This window comes from Diorhabda carinulata, chromosome X (assembly GCF_026250575.1).
Source record: "Diorhabda carinulata isolate Delta chromosome X, icDioCari1.1, whole genome shotgun sequence".
NCBI classification, from domain to species: domain Eukaryota; kingdom Metazoa; phylum Arthropoda; class Insecta; order Coleoptera; family Chrysomelidae; genus Diorhabda; species Diorhabda carinulata.
In genome coordinates this window covers 35,021,620-35,043,515 of record NC_079472.1, presented here as the reverse complement: position 1 = coordinate 35,043,515, position 21,896 = coordinate 35,021,620, and the positions used below count along the sequence as shown (strand labels likewise).

The 21,896-nt window shown below is 31.2% G+C and overlaps 1 protein-coding gene across 1 annotated transcript in view; it reads left to right on the top strand.

Moving 5' to 3' along the window:
* The window catches only part of LOC130900800 (growth hormone secretagogue receptor type 1-like), a 158,634-nt gene that overhangs the window by 17,017 nt on the left and 119,721 nt on the right, over positions 1–21,896 (top strand). Inside the window, exon 2 of the mRNA XM_057811677.1 lies at positions 15,745–16,227. Within this exon, the coding sequence (XP_057667660.1) occupies positions 15,816–16,227 (412 nt within the window). The 5' untranslated portion in view covers positions 15,745–15,815. The remainder of the gene's footprint in view (positions 1–15,744; positions 16,228–21,896) is intronic.

Here is a 21,896-nt window from a genome sequence, read left to right as displayed (position 1 = left end):
AGAAATGTTATAGTTTATATTTCAACTTCTAGTATCAATGTTTCAGATGCGAGGATTTCATTTTAGTTTTCCATATTTTTATGCAGTTTATATTCAACATATTTATTGCTCATAAACTTTACTGTCAAAAATGAAAGATAACAATGTCGGTCACTGAAACGTTGAAATATTTCATCTTCTTTTCAATCAATCCATATCCGATAACTCGATGGGATATTTTCATAGAATGTTATTACAAAAATTTCCATTGATTTTGTTAGGTTCAAATTCTTGAGAAGGATGAGAGATTCATGTTGGTTTTTATTCCTACTTTCAATTTGTTTGAGTGGATTTCTGTAAAACACGATAAAGTTACTATCACAATCATTAAATAAATAAAAAATTAGAAGCTCCAGAAATGTGTAGTTAACTGAACTTCCATAATAAACAACATTTATTCATGGAAGTACGTAGTTGGAAATATACCACGGAGCATTGTCTATCGATTTGAACACTATAGATGGAAAACGCTCTAGCTTTAAGATGTTCCTGTCGCTTGCTGAATCCCAACCAGTACATTTTCCTGAAAGTCAGACCAAGTTGTAGTCTCTTTTTCCTTCTATGTTCACTCCAGATTAGGCGCCGGTCTAGACACCAAGGTATTTCATAGTTTCTTTTTGGGGTAATGGACAACTGTTCATCTCTCTTGAGGTTGAAGTTTACATCGACATATTTGGATTTATTCGCTCTGACGCGCCAGGTCTTCATCCATTTATCTATTGTATCGAGGTGGTACCGCAGACATCTGGAGGTAGTGTCAGCGTTTTTATGTGGGGTTGGAATAGCTGTATCATATGTAAACGTGACTAGGGTAGTAATGCCTGTTGCATGAAGACTAGCTGTGTAAAGCAGATAAAAATTGGTCCTGGCATACTGCCCTTTTGGTACCCCAGTTTTTATCGGTACTACATGTGTGTGATTCTCTATATTCCAGTTGAAAGTATCTTCTGTAAGGTAAGACTTCAGCACATGAAAAAATAGGGTAAAGTAAGTTTATTTTTATTTTCTACAACATTTATTCCTGCTAAACGTTGTCGAAGGCTGCAGAGCAATATCTTATACTCTATAAAGAACCTGTGGGAGCTTACTAAATGAGATATCGCCAAGGAATCCATTCGTTTCTCTCGGAGAATTGCAAACAACATGCAAGTTTGTGCATAGAAAGTATTCCCCGACGTCTAGAAACGATTTTCTTAGATTTGAGTTCATCTCTATTTCATTTTTATATACAAATAAACTAATTTTCTTACAAAAAATATTATTTATCTGATTCTAATAATAATACCATAGAAAAATAAGTCTTTGATTGCCTTTAAAATGTAGATGTTAATTGAATAAGTTTTTTTTTTCAAATTATGTTCAATTAAGTACACATATAAAGGTTGGAACAAACAGTTTAATATTCATAGAATCTTAAAATCTTCCAGTAACAGAGAAACGCGAATGTCTTACAAAAGAACAGTTTAATGTAAACATGCATTTTCACTTCACGTCGTTTATTTTGTGTGTCTTGGAAATTGCAATCCATCTGCCTGAATAAACAGATGCTACTCTAGCAATTTCAACCGTAAAATTATTTGTTCAATGACTACAAGTTGACATTTTGTAAACACTCACTTCATATGAATTGCCAGATAAGAAAAAATAAAGTTACAGTCCAGATTCTACAGTACCAATCGCGAAGAAATTCATATATTTCGTAAGCCGGCGACTTTAAGGAAAAATACCGAAACGCACCGATTTTTATTTTTAAACAGGCTATTCCTAATGATACCTTTTTATTTTTTACGTCATCTATATGAGCGTGATGACGTCATTGCTAAAATTTTTAAATGGAAATGTGGGTGTTGTAATACATTATTTGAAAGATCTTTTAAATACCCATTCAGCTTTATCAATATGTACAGTAATTGATTTGCGTATTGTCATAAAAATATTATTTATGAAATTTCAACAGATTTCTTAATAAAATGTATTAAGTATTGGAATGATGCATGTATTAATACACAAAAATAAATTTTGTAAAGGCCGTCACTGGCATTGAAATGCCCTATCTACCTACTTTTTACCTTTTTTAAAAATCTAGTTACCTTATCAACATATCACACAAAAACGGTGAAAGACCTCCCTAAAGGTAGTAGAAAACCAATAACTAGATGTTCTGTTAGCCTTTCAAGATAATCCCCATACCAGTTCACGGCAAGTAGCATTAGATAATAACATGGACCAGTTCTTAGAAAGCTAAGTAAGTGTAGTACAAGAGCTTATGGAAGATGATTTTGAGTTTTGTGAAATTTTGATGAAGCTACATTTCTACTAAACGGTCAAGTCAATCGTCAAACTTATCGGTACTGGGCTACAGAAAATCCACACTGGATGCAAGAGTACCGTACTCAATACCCAGAGAAAGTTAATGTTTGGGCGGGAATAATAGATCATAGGATTATTGGGCCATACTTAACAAGAAACCTTAACAAGTTCTCGATATTTAGAATTTCTTCAAAACTTATTGCTACCTGAATTGAACCAACTGTTTCCAAACAGAAATTATTTATGACTGCAGCAAGATGGTGCGCTTCCCCACTATGCTGTATTGATGCGTTACTATTTGAACAACGTCTTTCCAAATCGGTGGACTGATTTGACTCATCTTGATTTCTTTTTATAGGTATACTTGAAAAGTGAAATGTACCAAAATAGCCCACAAAATATCAATGGACTCAAAGAAAGGATACGTATTGAGATTGCATAAATAACTCCGGAAGTTATAGAGAAGGCTCGAGAAGAGTCTTTGTGTTTTAGCTGAAGGTAAACAATTTGAGCACTTAATTTAGGTTTCGTTGTATTTAATGAGTAATATATATTAAATATTTATTGTAATAATAAGATTTTATTAATTTTTTAAACAAATACTAAAGTCTATTTCTGTACATATTGATATAGCTGAATGGGTATTTAAAAGACCTTTCAAATAATGTATTACAACACCCACATTTCCATTTAGAAATGCGATGACGTCATCATAGATGACGTTAAAAATAAAAAGGTGTCCTAACGAATAGCCCGTTTTATAATAACAATCGACGAGTTTCAGGATTTTTCCTTAAAGCCGCCGGTTTACGAAATAACGAATTTATTTCTTTCATTTGCACCATACTGTATATATATTAATTGTTTTTTTTGATAGTTTTTAAAAGAAAGATAAATTTTGACTTGAGGAAAAGTCGAAACGTCAAAATTTATTTTGCTTCTAAAAGCTATCAAAAAAAACTAATTTTGAAACAGAAGAGACCTAAAATCAAGAACATTTAGATGCATAAAAAGCCCAACCGAGAAACTTATTTTATTAAGACAAATACAGGTATGATCAAAAATACCATTGAAACACTGCATCTACTTCAGGTAGTATGTTTTATGCCTAGGGTATGTGAACATTCGAATGGCATTTGACAGTGTTCCTTGAAAAAATAAAGAGAATCTCAAGTTGATTTGGCAATTAATATTGGATGTACTTATGAAACAATATGATAAAACATATGAGGATAGCAGGAGAGAAAAGAGAAAAAAAAGGATTAAGATAGGGAGTATCGTTAGGTTCAGTAACAGAAAAGTTAACGAATACAAGTCAGTTATATAAATCGTTGAAATGCAGTTAGAACAATTGAAGAGATTTGAAATTATACGCGTAGATCTAAAAAGCATTTAAAATGATGATATCTTCTAAGTAAAATGCGAGCAACAGAAATTGTCTCAAAGGCGTTATCAGAAACATTCTAATACGTAATGAAAATAAGGAAATGATTTATTATAGTTCTATATTGCAAACAATCTACAAATAACATCTTACATGGTTTGGACATTTTTGTAGAATGGATTGCAATCTACCAGTATCCATTTCAACTAGAATAATTCATACATGTGTTGAGATAAACACTTACCCGTTTCAACCAGTCCCGACTAATATAGCCGCTTTTGTTAGTGGGGTCGTGTTTGTGTTTATCAAAAAATCACATATCCGAACACACACCTTTTAGTAAGAAAAAGAAAAAGTTTGTGTAACCAGACATTCAGAAGTAGTAATATAATCAGAAATTAATTCTAGGAATATCTATTTAAAATGCAGAAGCTCCTATGACGCCAAAAAATACAGCATCAAAATCGATCGAAATATCATATCTATGATTAAATATCAATATCATAAACGTCCAAACTGAAAAAATAAGTGTGAAATAGGCAAAACGAAGCAAGAGGTAGAAACTTTACTTTGTTTATTTACTTCTTAGTCCAAAAAGAGTATACCAAACCGCAAACCTGTAGTACTGTTTGAAGCCGAGCTACAGATGATTTGTAAAAAGAAAAAGGAGCTTATAGACGTGTAGTAAATAAGTACCATGTAATTAAACCTGCACTGATCAAAACATTTCCACCTCAAGCGAACTACTTTTTATGGATTCAATTCAATTTACGCGCCAATTCTGGTATATCAAATAAGACCACTATATATATTTAGGACGCAAAAGAAGATCAGAAAATAGTAGTGCGTTGAGATTATTAAATTTGTATATCAATATCTTCTTATTTGTAATAAAATACAAATCAATTTTTTTTAATTATTATTTGAGGAATCGTCAAACTTATCGTAGTTAATTAATTAGTTAATACCTATTTTTATTGAAAAATATTCTATCCCAACTGGTCTCAATGAAAAAATATTTGAAAAATATACTATATAATCGTTACCGACATTGTTAAACATGAGATCACTATAATTCATTAGAAATAGTCATCTGTTGAATAGAACATTCCTAAAGTTTCGATTATTTTGAAAATAAATTGCGACATCAAAATAATCTCAGCGTACTACTGTCACGAACACACAACTGCGATGTTCATCAATCTTCCATCATAAAAATAGGAGTAAGCAACTGAGAGATATAAATTAAATTAAATCAATAGATGCAAAACTATTAAAACCAACATATTATTATCAGAAAATAGAAGACGGCTAGTAGTAAAACTCAAAATATCACATAATAAAAGAATGATCAACAAAACACTATTGAACAATTTACTGAAAAAGCGTATCAACATCAAAATTCATACGATCTAAGCTGATTTGGGAATGCCTGAACAAGTTAAACGAGGTAGGAAAAAAGAATGGAAGGATATTGAATAGCAGAAGGACTAAAGTTAGGATGGATAAACTCTTCGTAGGTCCAGAACCCTTCTGAGGACTTGGCTGATGAAGTAGAAAAGAAGATAGATAATTACTGGAACAATTTGTATAGATTGAGACAAGCAAAGATATTTCTGAGAGTCTTGTCGAGACAATGGAGACCTAGTTTTAATAGAGGATGAAATGTCCAGATTCTATTCACATTCTCTTCAAGTTTGAGAAACTACAAACTCCATAGCATTACACTTAGGAGAGTACAAATTAGAAGATAAAGATCTTTGACATCTAGAGTAATTCAACATTCTGATATATCAGTTGCAAAAATCCTTAGTGCCACATCAAAAAAAGGGGGAGTAATAGATCTTTTGGATCGAAGTACAGTTCATATTATTCAGATGTTTTAATAGATATTTCTTAAGAAAGATGGTTAGGTTACATACAGTACAAATTCTGAGGTAGATTTTTTCAATTTCATCATTGTACTTGTGATTATAAATTGTTTCGAAGAGAATGAAAAGATAATATGGACGATGTAATGATGATAGTTATCTATAAGCATACGATCTTAGAGATGGTATGAAAAGTATTCCAGTAACGACTCCTCGTCATGGCTCCAAAGTCCAATGTTCTAAAAAAGTGAAGTTTTGATTTCAAAAATAACTGCAGTGTTTAGATATCGCTTTATGTCACGACCATTTACATGAATATTTGTTGCAAATAATACTATAGTTATAAATTAATGAGGTTAAACCTCTTGATCATAATAACATGTAGTGAAGAAGTTACTTCGGTATATAATATAGTATATAAATTCCTTGAGTAGCATTTGTATCTACACTACAGATATTCGGAGCTACATCTGTGGAGTAAGGACGTTACCAATAAAAAAGAAGCGATTATGGATTTGGACAAGCCTTTATTGGCTGCTTCACTAGACAATGCTCATTTGTACTGTAATTTCTGAAATATCAAGTCGTTTAGACTCGCGAGTCTCGAAATATTCCAATGTAGCTTCCTTTGATGTATCGTTCTTTCCTAGAGAAAAATGTGGCTCAAAAGACTCAAATTTTGCGAAGACTACTGTGTATATTGAACAACTAAGAATATACCCGATCGTTAATGGACAGAGATTGCGAACCTACCAATTATTCCGTGACATTATTTTGAACCGTGACCAACAAAATTCTTGATTCAGGTTATTTTATTTACTATAATTCGATTTTCAACAGATGAATTGCTTTTATTATTAACCATCCAAGGTAAAGAAATTAGAATATAAAGATTGTTTTCTACATCATTTAACTTTTTATTTGCTAAAATTATGTTTAAACTTTTATTTTTTGTTTATATTCAATTATCGAGGCTGTAACAAATTAATTTTAAATTCGTCAATTCAAATACATACGAGTATATACGTAAATACAGGGATTTGTAATGCATATAATTTTCATGTATTTTTAAAGCCAGTCATAGATTTCAAAATACTCAGATTTGAGATTATCTTTTATCTTTTAAAAGGGGGATAAAGGAAGTTTTACGACCGCACTATACAGTAAAAAGTAACGTCAAGTCTGTGAGTGTAATCCTGGTTAATAGAAAATTATCCTTTTTTTTGTTTTTTATTTATTGTTATTGGGAAAAGCGATGTAAGTAGATAAGAGATGATATTTATATCCTCCATTAATTTCCCCTAATTGACTGTCTCGCAGTAACGAAATATGTTAATGGAGTATAATATATGAAGAATCATTGAAGAAAAAATAATACGGGCTAAGAAGAAGTGTAGAAAATTAACACCGTTACTTGGTTCATCTTATGTTAGACATGATAAGGTTGATTTCATCCAAATATAGTATTCTCTAAAAATTGTGATAAAATAATTTTTATTATGTAGTTCGATGGACTCTTTATTGGGGTTAGCCGCGTAATGTTTTTGTGGGATAAATCAATCTCCGTTATCGTTTTACTTTTCTATATCACTAGTTATTCTTCATACGATCCTGTCTTTCGAATTTTTTTCCATCGCTTAGTATACTTTCTACTCAAATCTTCCTCTATTCCTTTTAATCACTTTGATCTTTGACCTCACTTACTTTAAGTTTTTCTTTTATTTTATAATTCTTATGTTGTTTGTATTCATTTTCATCAATCTTTTGTCCTCGATTCTTATGTCTGTTTCAGAAAGATACAGAGTAATAAAATGGGAAATTCCGTCCAGTTCGGTTCAGTATGTTTTCTGGCCTGAAGTGTCAATATCGAAATATTGTGTAGGGATTACTTAGGTAGTAGATTATACAGTTACGTTTAACCTTCTATTAGTGCCTCTGCCTAATTCCAACCCTATTTCAGATTCGGTTTTCCTTTTTATGAGTATCCTATCGGCACGTCTTTGGCACACTATTTTCAGTGTTTGTGAATGGATAACAATAGGCTAAACCCATATATTGACCCAAACCCTGTAGTACTACCTGCACTTGATAAAAAGAAAGAATTTTACAATGAAATCAATGCCAAACTTTGAAGGTGGCTTATAAATATTCGTTGGGTCACTCTGTGGTCCCTTTGCATACCTAATGAGGTTTTATTACTCTATACCTTGGAATAAACTATAACTCTTTTCTTCATTGTTTCTGCGCCGTATATTAGTATCGATTATATCGTTATTTCTTCTATTTCCGAACGTGTTTCCTCATTCCTATTAATCATCTTAGATTTTTGATGTGTTGTACTTCCCCAAATTCATAATCTCCTATTTTTCATTGTTCCCTTTATGTTTACAAACTCTTATTATTTTTGCTAGTGGTTTGTTCAGTTTCTTCTTTGCTTTTTTTATTCATTGGTGTTCATTACAATTAGTTCTTCTAGCTCTGTTTATATCTTTTGGTATTTCACATCCTCCATCTTCTATAGAACAATAGAAGTAAAATAATTCTCCTTCAATTAAAGACACAATTAAAAACACAAATACAAGGAGAATATAACCTATATCCAAGGATCAAAGATCTGTTTTTGAGTTTAATCATGTCTAATAATAACATATTATAATAATTCTTCATTAGGTGAAAATATCCTCTTGTGTCTGAAAACAATATTCTATTTATAGACAAATCATTGCAAATAATATTGAGTGAAATTTGAGACATATCATATTTCTACCGATAAATTAGATACATTGTAATTATGAAACATATTAATAATAAATGAAGATTATGGTGACTATACGTCCCGCTTTAGTTAAAATTGTCTCGCTTTAAGATTGTCTGCTTCGATTTCCCAACGACAACGAAAATGTCCCGCTTTTGCAAACAAACATTTATATACGTAGTAAATCTCAACCTCTATATAACACTAATTAACCAAGATATGCAATTTCAACTTATGCCTATAATATTGAATAAAGTTCTATATTAATAAATTTTCCGTTGGTGTTCGATTAAGCTAATAAAATCATTTTACAGAAATATAGTAGGAATTGTTTAGGGCCTATAAAGATATAGTCAGATACTCCTGCGTCTTACATCTCTGTATGTTCAAGAAAATCATTCTCCGGTAAAAAAATAACTAAATATTTGTTATTTTTCCCTGAATGACTACATTGTTGAATTGTACTATCTTATTTGTATAGCAGTCAAATAAGAAAATGCATATGCTGTAGATAAGTGTTTCCCAACTTTTTTTGTGCCATGCTCCACTTTAGCCTTTCTAAAATTCCCGTGCCCTCCTGTGTAACACACATAAAAAATTTAATTGTTTACTGAACAAACTCAAAATGGGTTTCAGGAAGAAATAATTAGTTAATTTTAATACTAATTTCTCTATATGTCTTCTTAATGTTTGCTCCATAAAGATTTTATATTAGTTCCAGTTTGGTTAGATTCAGTCTCCTGCCTTCACGTTGTGTTATATTTTATTTTTTACCAGTAAATATTTGATTTCTGTTTCCTCACAAAGCCATACCATCCCTCATTTCATATTAAATAAAGTTTTAACTGACTCATCATTTTGCAATTCTGTGAGTTCTTCTTGATACTGTATACTTGATAATATCTAACAAATCCACTAACTTTTCCTGCACCATCCATGTTGATAAATCAATTTGACTTAAAATAACAATCTTTTAAATCATCAGGTAGAATATTTAAATGATTAACAATAATAACTACAGCGGCTTAAGTCACTTCATATTTTTGGAATCAAGAAACAAGAAAAGGGTTTTATTATAAAAATTATTCTACATTCGAATGCTCCACTTCAATATACTCCCCTCTCCTCGACGCACACTTTCTATACGTTTTTTCCAATGATCGAAGTAGTATTGGAAGTCTTCTTTGGTGAGCGCATTCAGGAGCTCTGCCTTTTTTTGGTTTACCGCTTCTATCCACTCAAATCGAGTCCCTTTCAAAGCAGATCTTCTCCTAACCTTTCTAGATAATCTGAGCAGATTCGTTGACTCAGGAGTCAGATTTTTTAGCACCAACTTCGCACAGACTTTTGTCATGTGTAATTTCTTGTGTAAAATTTTTCTAGCCGTTTGTTTATCGGCGTTTACTACCTCGACAATCATCCGGAAGCTCATACGACGATCTACAGGCACAATTTGGTTAATTTTGGCCTTTGTTTTTGTCACTAAAGCGCTTACACTACTCAAAAACACTTGTATGAGATAGAGAATTGTCCCCATAGGAATCTTGCAACAATTTATAGCACTCAGTCGGAGTTTTTTTTCAATTTAAGGAGAAATTTGAGAATGGTACTTTGCTCCTATTTTTCGTCACACATGATTTTCGCACGAGAAAAACACGTTCGTTTCAAACCGCTACTGCACAAATATTATAAGTGACGGACACGTGTTTTGGGACGTGCATAGACAAGGTATATAGATGCCCAACGTACTACTGGTTTTTCCCCCCACCCGTTTAGGGCTCCCTCTAGGCGTGCAATCGCCTTATTTAATAGCCAGACCTCGTATTTATTGAATAAAGGAACGTCCAGAATAGTTTTAAGAACACCAACTGTAAGGTGTGGAATAATATAGAAGTCCGAGTCTCCTTGCGGAGCCTGTTGTCTGCCGCAGGGAAGTTTACTTTACGACTCCAGCACTCAGTTGATATTTTGGAGCGTTGGATTTAAATGACCCAGAACGAAAGTCGACTCAATTTTCATATTGCCTTTTTCAAAAAACAATTCGCCCCCCTTTGGAGCATGGGCCTCACGTTGGGAAACACTGTTGTAGACTGACTGTAGTTTTGGTTTTATGTGACATATAATCAGTTTATTTTCAACGTTTTCTCGTGTAGTGTCTTTAATCTGTACTGATGACGATTTTAGTACAGCATTCACTCAATAATAGGAAAAGAACCACACTGTACTCCCAAAAATTCAATAATTCTGTCTTATCTAATGAACTGAGAGAGTATTTTATAATATAATAATACTCTGTAGGATTTAGTGTGACAAAACTTCCCAATACTCCTTGATTCTCTAGTTTCTTATTTAAATTAATGAAAAAGTGAATATTATCGATAAAAATTTTTATTATTCTCTCTTGTGGTTTTAAATTTGTAAATGAAATACTTTGAGTTAAAAAACGGAATGTCTCAGAAATGACCTAATTTTCTTGCTATCTTTCCATTACGCTTGAAATAATTTCCGTACTCTCTGATATAAATAATATTTGCATATTCCATGTTCTCAAAAGCACCAACTACCATATACTTACTGGTAACTGATAATACTTTAACTTACACAGTGAAAGAGAAAACGACATAGATATGTTTTCTGGTTAACTATGTGCAGGATTGATAATTCAATTTTCAATCCATTTTCTTTTAGAATATTTTGTTTTACTTCGCAGATTAGAATCACTTACGAATGGTCTATTACAACAAGTAGAGTGAAGCCAATTGAAACCTACTTTATGTTTATATTGTACCTACCTTTTATGATGATATATGTAATACTTAGTTTTTTTCTAAAAGAATTTTCATAATTGCAAAATAATCATGTGTTATAAATAATCAGCCAATATAATAGTTTATACATCATGTAGTTTCACAACAAAATGTTTATTATTTTATTTTCATTTGTCTGCTTCACCTCATCTTCACGGCAATGTATTATCAGCTACATTTGCAGATGACACCGCTATACTAGCAAAATGCAGAGATTCTTGCATGAAATACATTACAGTTCCATCTCAACCAAAACAGACAAAAAGGTAAATTCGCAGAAGTCACTCTAAACAATCAAACCCTACCACACAGACCTGGTCAAGCGATTAACCTAGAGGAAACACATATTCACCAAACGTATACAATTGGGTTTGAAACTAAGGGATTAATACTATCTCATAGATAGGAAATCAAATTAAAGTAATCCTCAAGCCCATATGGACCTAAGGAGTCTCATTGTGGAGATCAAAAGCCAAATCCAATATTGAAATTCAGGGTCCTACGAATTATCGTAGATGTTCCATAGTTTGTACCAATCTTTGTCATAACTAGTGACCTCCATGTGCCAACGGAAATAAAAAACTTATCCATAAGTTGCAAAAATAGGTTAAGCCTCGACCCAAACAGACTGGTATCTAACCTGATGGTGCAATCAACAGTTCATCGTAAACTCAAGAAACATATTCCTTACTACCTATTTAGTAGTTTTAAACGAGTGTTAGCCAAACCTAAGTGATCTAGTTATTGATTATAGCTGTAAGAGAAAGTGTATTTCTTCTGAGCATATCAATTTGTATAGTGTAGTCACGTAATTTGCTTTTTGTAATTATTGTTATAGATTTCAAATAAAGCGGGAAAATAAAAAAAATTTGATTAGTTTATTAACCAACTTCTATCTATTTTCCAATCTACACATAGCTTTTGTTGCCATAAAATTGGATACCTATAACAAGAACCACAAAGAACGATGTTCCCAATTCCTGATATACTAGTTTCGGGAATATTCAAATGGTATTCAAATATATTTGTCAAATTACTGAACTCTATTATCAGATTTAGAACATCGAAAACTTAATTCCGAAGAAAGTTTGACCGGAATCTTTTTTAAAAGTTTTGAATATAATATAGTTACTATAGCTCTAAGCAGGGAGCGAAGTATATAGTGGGGACAACTGACTCGATCAAAGCGCTCGATGTGGTCAAATTATCGTCAAATCATGCTCTTATATACATTTAACGAAAAATGGTTCATAATAATTGTTACGTTATTGACAGCAACAATAGAAGCAGAAACAACAGTAAGTGTAAATTTTACATATTTCCAGAAGCTAAAGTGGATACAAAAAATAAATGAATAAATGCAGAGAGAAATGTACCTGGAGAAGATTGTAAAGGGAGAAAAACCGAATACATCCCGATCACCTACAAGATGGTATGAAAGCTGGTCTTCATCATTCCAGCTGCAGTTAGGCAACCATTCATGCAAATACAGGACTAAGTCCAAACCTACGATGAAAATGAAGAAGAAGAAGAAGTGTACCTATAACCTAATTCTGTAGGGTGGCAACTTAGAGTAGTATATGTTTTACTATGAAATTAATATGTATTTCGTAATATGCAAAATATGTGCTTTTGAATAAATGTCATAAATATAAATGAATAGAGAAATTAACGATTGTTCTGAAGTAGTAAGTTTACTGAAACTGAAATATTAAAAAAATATTTCCCTTTCATTAGAATTGTGTCATAAGAGTAATTGCCTACAATCTATTGCAATCTGAAAATTAGAATGTTGCAATTGACCATCTAATCATCGTGAATTTTTGTATGTTATTACATATAATATAATGAAGATGGGGATGGATCTGAATAGCTGCAACCAATTGAAAGTGACGACAAAACAAAACAAGGAGTACCGATTTGATAAAGTCCAGGAGTTCGAATACCTGGGAGAGATAGTAACAAACGAAAGAGGTGAAACCAGAGAAATCGACAAAAGACTGGCGAGAGGGAACAAAACGTTTGGAGCCCTAAGAGGACTATTAAGGGCCATCAAGTTACACATTTACAAGACAGTTTTACAAACAATGGTACTGTATGGCAATGAGTGAGTGAGGTCATGAACAAAAAAGAATAAAACAAAATAAACATATGAGAGAGAAAGGTACTAATGAGGATTTTCGGAGGAGTGCAGGATCAAAATTAATGGAGGAGAAGAACGAACGCAGATATCAAAGCACTATATGGTCAAGCTGAGATGGGATATGTCTTCAGCAAAAAAAAACTCCGTTGGATGGTCCAAAATGGACGAAGTTAGTTGGATGGAAAGATCCTTGTTAAGGGGAAAAGGGGCGAAATGAAAAAGATGGTGTTTACGGAAAAAATGGATAGAAGTATGCAGAGAAGATTAAGAAAGAATAGGAATAGACAACTGGCGTGAACCAGCCATGTATAAAATAGATGGGGGAAAGCATTAGAGCGACTCCAAGCCTTGGGCCTATATAAGAGCGGTTTCTTATTGGGAACGTGGCAATGAAACACCAAAGTGTACTAACTTTAATATATTTTCCGAGCTTTCGAATATTTATGTATTTATCGTCTGGGAAATAATTAATTAAGATTTTCGGTGGTTTTGAATTGTATTAATTCTTGTGAAAATTTTTCTATCGCATGATTTTACGCAACCATTAGATGTGTGCCTTTATTATTGTAGATAGCGTTAATTTCATTGCTTCAACTGGAGTAGTTCTTATTTCAGAAAAACAAATGCAAAATACAAATCCAACACTGACCATCTAATCCTTATGTAACAATTCTATGATCTCTTGGGTCCAGTCTAAGTTTCTATAGCAGCAATATGAATTTGAAAGTTAATTTTTGGATGAATTAATTTAATATAAACTTTTAAATCTATGCGAATTCTAAACGTTTTTTCTCATATTTTAGCTATGTGTGCAACTTTATCAAAATTCTCTATCAAAATATTATTAACCTATATATCGAGTGTCGCTCTCTGGATGTTTTTTGTAAACAAATGTTGAAATACTTACTGATTATGTTTGCTCGTACTAAATTATTTTCCGAATTATTAATATATCAAGATTATATTCAACAGCTTATTATTTATGAAATTAGAACAAATATTAGAAAATAGAAGGTAACTAACATTATGAAAACACTTCAAAATATTTATCTCCTAATATAATGAAGTTTCTTAGCGAAGAACTTTGGCTATTTGCAAATGAGGCTTTCACGAATTACTGTGCACTGATCAAACTGTCATCAGTAATAAAATTTTAAACGGGATAAAATAAAAGTCATATAAACTGTTGGTTTTTACAGAAAATGCGTTGTCGATATGAAACAATCCAACAAAATAAAAATAAGATCAGGTTCGAGAAGTAAGAAGACAAAATATTTATCCAACAGTCATTACCTGAAATTGTATTTCTCATATATGATTGGACAAATTGAATATCGAAATACATATTGTAATTTCATTTATATTATTGATGATTTGAATCAGTAGTATGTACTTTAGAAGACAAATCGATAAACATGTTAAACGAATAGAATTTGTTAATATGGGAAAGGAAAAATCTTATGAGACGACGCTCAAGAGGCAAGATAATACACAATAAACAGTTTATTAATAAAGATTTATTCAAAGAATTTGGAAAATAGAGAATTATAAATATATATTTTGGTTCTATTATATACAAATGGCTCACTGTGAGGTGTTAGGGTTTGTGGTTCAGATATTTCGACACATTTATTCACAACCTACAAGCTCGATTTTGATCGAATCTGATCTGAATTGAAAACATAGATCTATTATTGGATTTGTGAATAAGCTTGATTATATTAAAGTTTACTTATGGATGATAGTACATATTTTTTCAGTAGAAAGTGTAGTCAATATTACGAAAATTGTTTGTTCTTCATGATTTTGGTCAATGATTTTGGTCAATTAATTATGATCTGAACTAATTTTTCCTGATTCTCTTAATATCTCTCATTAGAATTGACAGAATTTTCTATGTATATCAACTAATGTTCGAAGCACTGCTCTCAGATATCTCCAAAATATATGTATCACATGCAAAAAGTACTCTTCTGGTTTTAAGAATCATTGACGAAGAAGATTGTTTGCGATAGCGATGCCACATCAGTGCTCAATAGTGAATGGCCCATCGACTTGATCTCCTAGTTCGTTTGAAATTTAAATTTTTGCGTATTCTCCGACGTTTTACGAATTTCTTGACCGTTTGACGTTGTTCTAGTGCACGTGTTGCTACATGAAAGTTAATGGCAAAGAAATAAATAACCGTTTGTTTTCATGTACTTGTTCTGCAAAAACTGTCGTTGGATTGGATGTTAAATAGACTTAATTTCATGAATTGATCGAAATATAAAATAAGAATCACACTTATCATCGCAATAATATTGTTCTGTTGATAAAAAATTATTGATTTTGTAGCCAATTAATAAATGCTTTGTTATACTTCGTTTTTGTTTAGCTTTAAATTATAAATTGTAAAAAGGACACAAATTTAAAATATATTTATTTTGTTTCAGATGCAAGGATTATCCAGTCAACACCCTCTTACTATCCAATGAGTAATAAACTTCATCACTAAAACGATGTCATGATTTCAACAACGACGTCACTTTCCACGACGTCTGTTTTAAATGCAACTCCTTTATCTATAACTGATTTAAATGCTACTACCTCCAACTATCTTTACTCCCCTTCGGCTTTAGATGTCTTCAATATAAGCAACAATGTTACCAATTTCACAGAGGGTATATATCCAGTCTTCCCTAGTTATATTAGAACTACTTCTATGGTGTTTTGTATTATCATAATGTGTCTTGGTGTTATTGGGAACGTCATGGTGCCCATAGTGATATTTAAAACGAAAGATATGAGGAATAGTACTAATATTTTTTTAGTGAATTTGAGTGTGGCGGATTTGATGGTGTTGTTGGTTTGTACTCCAACGGTACTAGTAGAAGTAAATTCTATACCTGAGACGTGGGTACTTGGAAGGGAGATGTGTAAGTACTATATATTTTATTCATATTCTCTTTATATATTTTAGATTTTTTTAAGTTTGCAACTTATGTTTATAATTACAAAATCTCTGAACAAATCCAATTTTATCTCATAGTGTTAGTCCTTATTTTGTTGTATTTTGATTCATTCTCTGTTCTTTTCCTCTCATTTCTCTATTTTGCTTTTTTGTTTCTGTGTGAGTGGCCATGCCACTTTTTATTTTAGGTTTTTGGCAAGAAGCTGTTTCTTCATTGCATTGAATAATCTTCCAGCTACTCTAGTTCTCTCGTTAATCTCTTGTTCTAACCATCCATGTTGTGTTAGTGTCATACCAAGGAATTTTTGTAAAAATAGGATCGTGAAACTTTTTTGTATTCGAAAGAATTCGTTAATATACATATTTAATGAAAAACATTCCACTTGAAATAATCCTCGTTCACTAATAATATTCTTTCAACTCACGTGAACATTCTTCCTCAAAATCATATGATTAATGATTTAGAACAAAAATTCAATGTAATTAATAGCTTGTTAGATATTCCACGATTTCAAGAGAAATTTACCAGTACATGTAAAACAAAAACACAAAACGAAAACAACACGATGTGAATCTCTCGAGAACAGAATTTACGACATGCCATGGAATTTCGTCTGTAATTGTTCGTAGTTATAAGTTACGTTTAATCGTTTCCTAAAGGACCTCACTCCAATAATGCTGCTCGAGGTCCTTATTTCTGGAATGCTATTTATTTCAAACAACAATATCTTACTACTGAATTTATTGGGAAAGCAAATTTTGATTTTGAATTCTTTTTCATGATAATCTAATTCTTATAATACATACATAGATATCTTAACTATATTTAAGACGTTGTTTTATAAATATTGTCTAGTACCAATGTTCACCTGGTTTATTGATAAACCCAATGTTCAGTAAGTTCTTTGAGACATTTAGTAAACTATTCTTTGGGCTTAGATACAAAAAACTGTCGTACTGTATTTTAAACATCTCTACTCAAATTATTTAGGTAAAATTTAAAGCTCTATAACTAGTTATAAATAAGCAAAAATTAATCTTTCTCGTTAAAAAAATTTTTATTGAGATATTTATGATGTAGGTGATCTATAGATTAATATAAATACATAAATTGTCAGTGTCGATATCATATTTAAAGCCGAAACGTAAAATTTTTATCTGTCTAAAAAATTATAAAAAAAAATAATTCTAAATCAGAAGAGACCTAAAATCATAAACAGAATCTATCAAAAGCCTCTTCACTTCTTTGTATGTCTTGCAGAACTCTTATCTAGAAATTTGATGATAAGGCAATTGGCAGAAATGTGTTAAATCGATTTGTGTTTCTGGAAGTTTTAAGTTTCGTCGATTTATCGTCTAGAAATCTGGTAAGGAGAGTTAGAAAATTTATGTGTTAGCTAGGATGATTTTTCAGACTTTAAAGCCAGTAGCAAAAGTGAGAGAACCTTTTGAGACTAAATTATTGAAGAAGTGATTACCGTGATATTCTTTTTTCAGACTTATAACTAAGAATAGTACATTTAAAATTAAAAATATTGAATTACATGTAAATTTTGTGGATAAGATCTATATCTTTCCTCTCTTACGCATGTTAAGTCAACATAACAGTCATATACTTGACAATACAAAAAGCCAGTCGTAAATATTTCTGCATATTTCGATACAGACGATACCAACTTATAAGGAAATGTCCCTTCGTGTTTCTCGTTCAAGGAACGCCATTCATTTTTTAGTTTTCTGCTTGTAGTGGTACATTGTTTCCAACAAAATTATGGCCCAGAAGAGAAAAGTAGCAACTTTTGCTTTCTCTGTTACTTCGGCATTCAAGTTGGATGCATCGATAAATTTCGTGAATTATGTTTTTATATGAATAGGGTCGACTGTAACTTGTTTTATGGAGTGATAATTTTGTCTGACTTCTCCATTAAATTTGTGAAATTATAATAGACTATTGTTTTTGAAATGTGATTTATTTCTAATGCTTAACGACTAATTTAAAAGAATTAAATTGGACTAATTGAAGCAATAGCATATAAAAAACCAATTGGAGCAAAATTATAGATTTCTGTTATTAAGATAATCTAATCAATCTTAAAAAACAAAATTAATTGAAAAAAGATATATTTATATATTAGCTTTAAAACCGTTTACATTAGACAAACATCACACTATTTGAAGAATAGGTTTAAAAGTCATGGATAAAATACCAATAGAAAAGAGAGAACTTCTAGAACTCATCTCTATGTATTATAATGAGTAAATAAGGCTCGAAAGATCATCATGAGTGACGGTGGTAAAATAAATATATACTCAAGTATTTGAATTGTGAGGCTTATCATTTTTTCTGTATTTATACATTACATTAAAAATTATGTAGCAGTTCATTTTTTGCAAATGTTTATTTTTGATCGACATTAACTGCAGAATGAAGATTGGAGGTACTGACAAAATTTTTGGATAGTGGATATTTTTGGTTCATTTATATAAAAACGACATAGAACTCAAATGAAACAGATTTTATTATTGATATTTTTGTAATAGTTGGGTGACAAAATTGGAATAACGTATCCACTTTGTTCAAATATTCCCAGGCATAATTTAATTCCGGTTCAATTCCTTATAAACTTTTCATACGACCTAATAATTTTCTCCAACATTGTTTGGTTTAAATGAAATCGTGTAAAGCAGAAAGAAAAATAAAGAGAACGCCAGAAACGTAATTCTCTTTGCGTCAACGAAACAGTTCAAATTATAGTGAAAGTATGAAGAAGGTAGTGATATGGAGATCTTGAATGTACAAATATTATATGTCTTTTATACTAAATATACTAAAAAATTCATACAGAAAATATATGCATTCAGACAATTAGTCGATAAGAATTGATTTGTGGGGGAATGAAAATGACATATTTTTAAGTGAAATAGAAGGTCAAACATTTATAGAAAATCTCGTCAACAACATTTTTAGATTTACTAAATTGAAATTAGTATAATTATATTGTTTGTAATAATTTTAAATGTTTTCAAGTTGCAAAATATTAGTGATAGCGCTAGCTGAACCTGTCTCAAATTCCAACGATGGGAACTCAATTTATGTAAATTTATGATTGTTTACTACAAATTCGTTCTCTGCGATGTTTTGAAACAATTGAATGACATTATGATATCTTCTCACCCACAAACAAGCGACGATATATCTTTTGTTTTTATCGGCAATGAAAATAAAATAGATTTTCGTTACAATTTCAGAAACAATTTTTGACTTTTGCCTTCCGAAGTCTCACAGCAAAAGAGATCTTGAGTATCCACGCAGATACTCTATTGATTGGTAAATTGAGGAATGAATTTTTATAAATATTATAAAAAAACTTAAAACTAAAAAACTAAAACTTAATTTGAAAGACAAAAATTTGATGGTAAAGAGACACGAGGGTCGAGCTACGATATTTGCCTTAGTCACAAAAATAAAATACAGATGTGAAAGTGGGGTATTTCCAAAGGCATTAAAGTGGATTATGTCACGTTACAACAACTGATTTAGTATAAAGAGTATTCTTATTGAAGTAAATGTATACGAGGGTTGTTACTTAAGATCTGAGACATGGAAACACTGATGTGAATAAGTCAAAACTGACATACTGTGAGATTGAGGCATAATTGGTCTTAGTTTCACTCGCATACATTCAATATTGCATGAACATTTGGCTGCCAGAAAGATTTGTTCGAGTTGGATACCGCATAATTTGATAATCGCTCAAAAAAAAGCAAATAAATTTTGAAAAAATTCAATCGTGGCTAATAAGATAGTGACAAGCAACGCATCATAAATTTAAGTATATGAACCCAAAACTAGTTAAGACAACAATCGATTGGTTCTCTCAGAACGTGTCAAATCCAACAAAAGTTGTTGGCGCACGAAACAAATCGTCGTCCGTTTTTTTCGGAATAACTGCACATATTGCCACCGTTCCATTAAAGCAACGTAGAACGGTCAATTCTAAATGATACACCTGTATCTGTTTCTCAGAAGTATTCGAAAAAATATAGGAAATCAATCGCAGAAGACAAATCATTCTCCACCACAACAATTCGAGCTCTTACACGTCAGTTCAAACAAAACCGTTTTTCAACAATCAAAACATTGAATTGATGGGTTGGTTAGGTGGTTAGTGTATTCAAATCACATGTTTTGAAGGCACCTCAATCAGAATGGACAAACGCATACCAAAGTGTATTGATCTTAATGGAGAATATTTTGAAAGACAATAAAGCCACATCCAATCATAAATATTTGTTTTCATTTGTCTCAAAACAACAGGATAGAATAGAAAATAGAGCAAGGCATTTTTGCAAGAAAGAGAATACTCTCAACAAAACAAAAGGATAAACTGCAATAAACCCTAACTTTAAAGCAAATTTCGGCTCGAGTCATCATAAAATGTGAAATATATTAGGTAGACAAAACTTGAATGAGAATAGCATCAAATAATCTTGGTGCGCCAGCTGTACAAAGAGAAAATAATGGATAGAGAAGTCACTAAAAACGGTAAACTTTAATAAAAATGGATAAAAATTGAAATAAATCATAGTTTTTTAATATTTACTCAGGATATGAACATAAAATCCCTCAACTTATACGTTGTATGTATTGTTAGTATTCGGTGTATTTCCATACACCACAATTACCATCTCAACCAAATCATACTTCTTTGTCTTCCATCATACATACACCCAGTATTGGCTATTAAATTCAGTTTTATTCTGAAAATGTAAACGAAGTCTTTTGGTCATGTCACCTAATTTGTATATATTTTTCTTATTTTCTCTCCTGTTTCCATTCTGTAATATGAGATTGACAGTTTTTATCTATGCATTTTTTTGGGACTTGTATTAAATTGTATTTTGAAGAAAAAATTTTGAATATTAAAATAAGAGTTGACATTGAGAATCTGTTCTTAGCTTATATCCACATTTTAAAAAATTTTGATATACATAAAAACCAACTAACGTGTCAAGTAAGTCACAATAACATTGAAATTACCAAAATCTTGCAGTTTTAATTTTTCATTTTATTGGTGCTTTGTTAATCTATTGTCGAAATTTTTTCATATCTGTCCAATATAAACAGTATCATAATAATTATAAAAGAATCATATATAGTGAACTATTTTGATAATGTTCCATGTTTATGATTTATTCCAATTGAGAAAATCCCGGACATATGGTAAGAAAGAGGGTTTATTCATTGATGGTTTATATTTTTTATCATTTCATCGATGTGATATTTATCATTTTTAAGGAAAATTTTTTTCAATCCAGTACTTTCCTTCATAATAGATGTGCCACTAAATATTTTTTTTTCTAAAATACTGTAACACTTGATAAAAATCTAAATTCATATCTAATTCATTCATATTCCGATATCTTTATAAATATTAGTTATATCTTTAAATAGACCCTTCTGATCTAATCCTACGCAATCTAAAATTATATTTATATTTAAAATGGTTACAAGGAAAAATGAGCAAGACACCAAATGGCGATATGAGTGATTATAACAACTTTATTTCAAAATATTATTAATTTTCCAAGAATGTTTAAAAATGACAAGTAGGCCAACACAAGTAGGTGTGT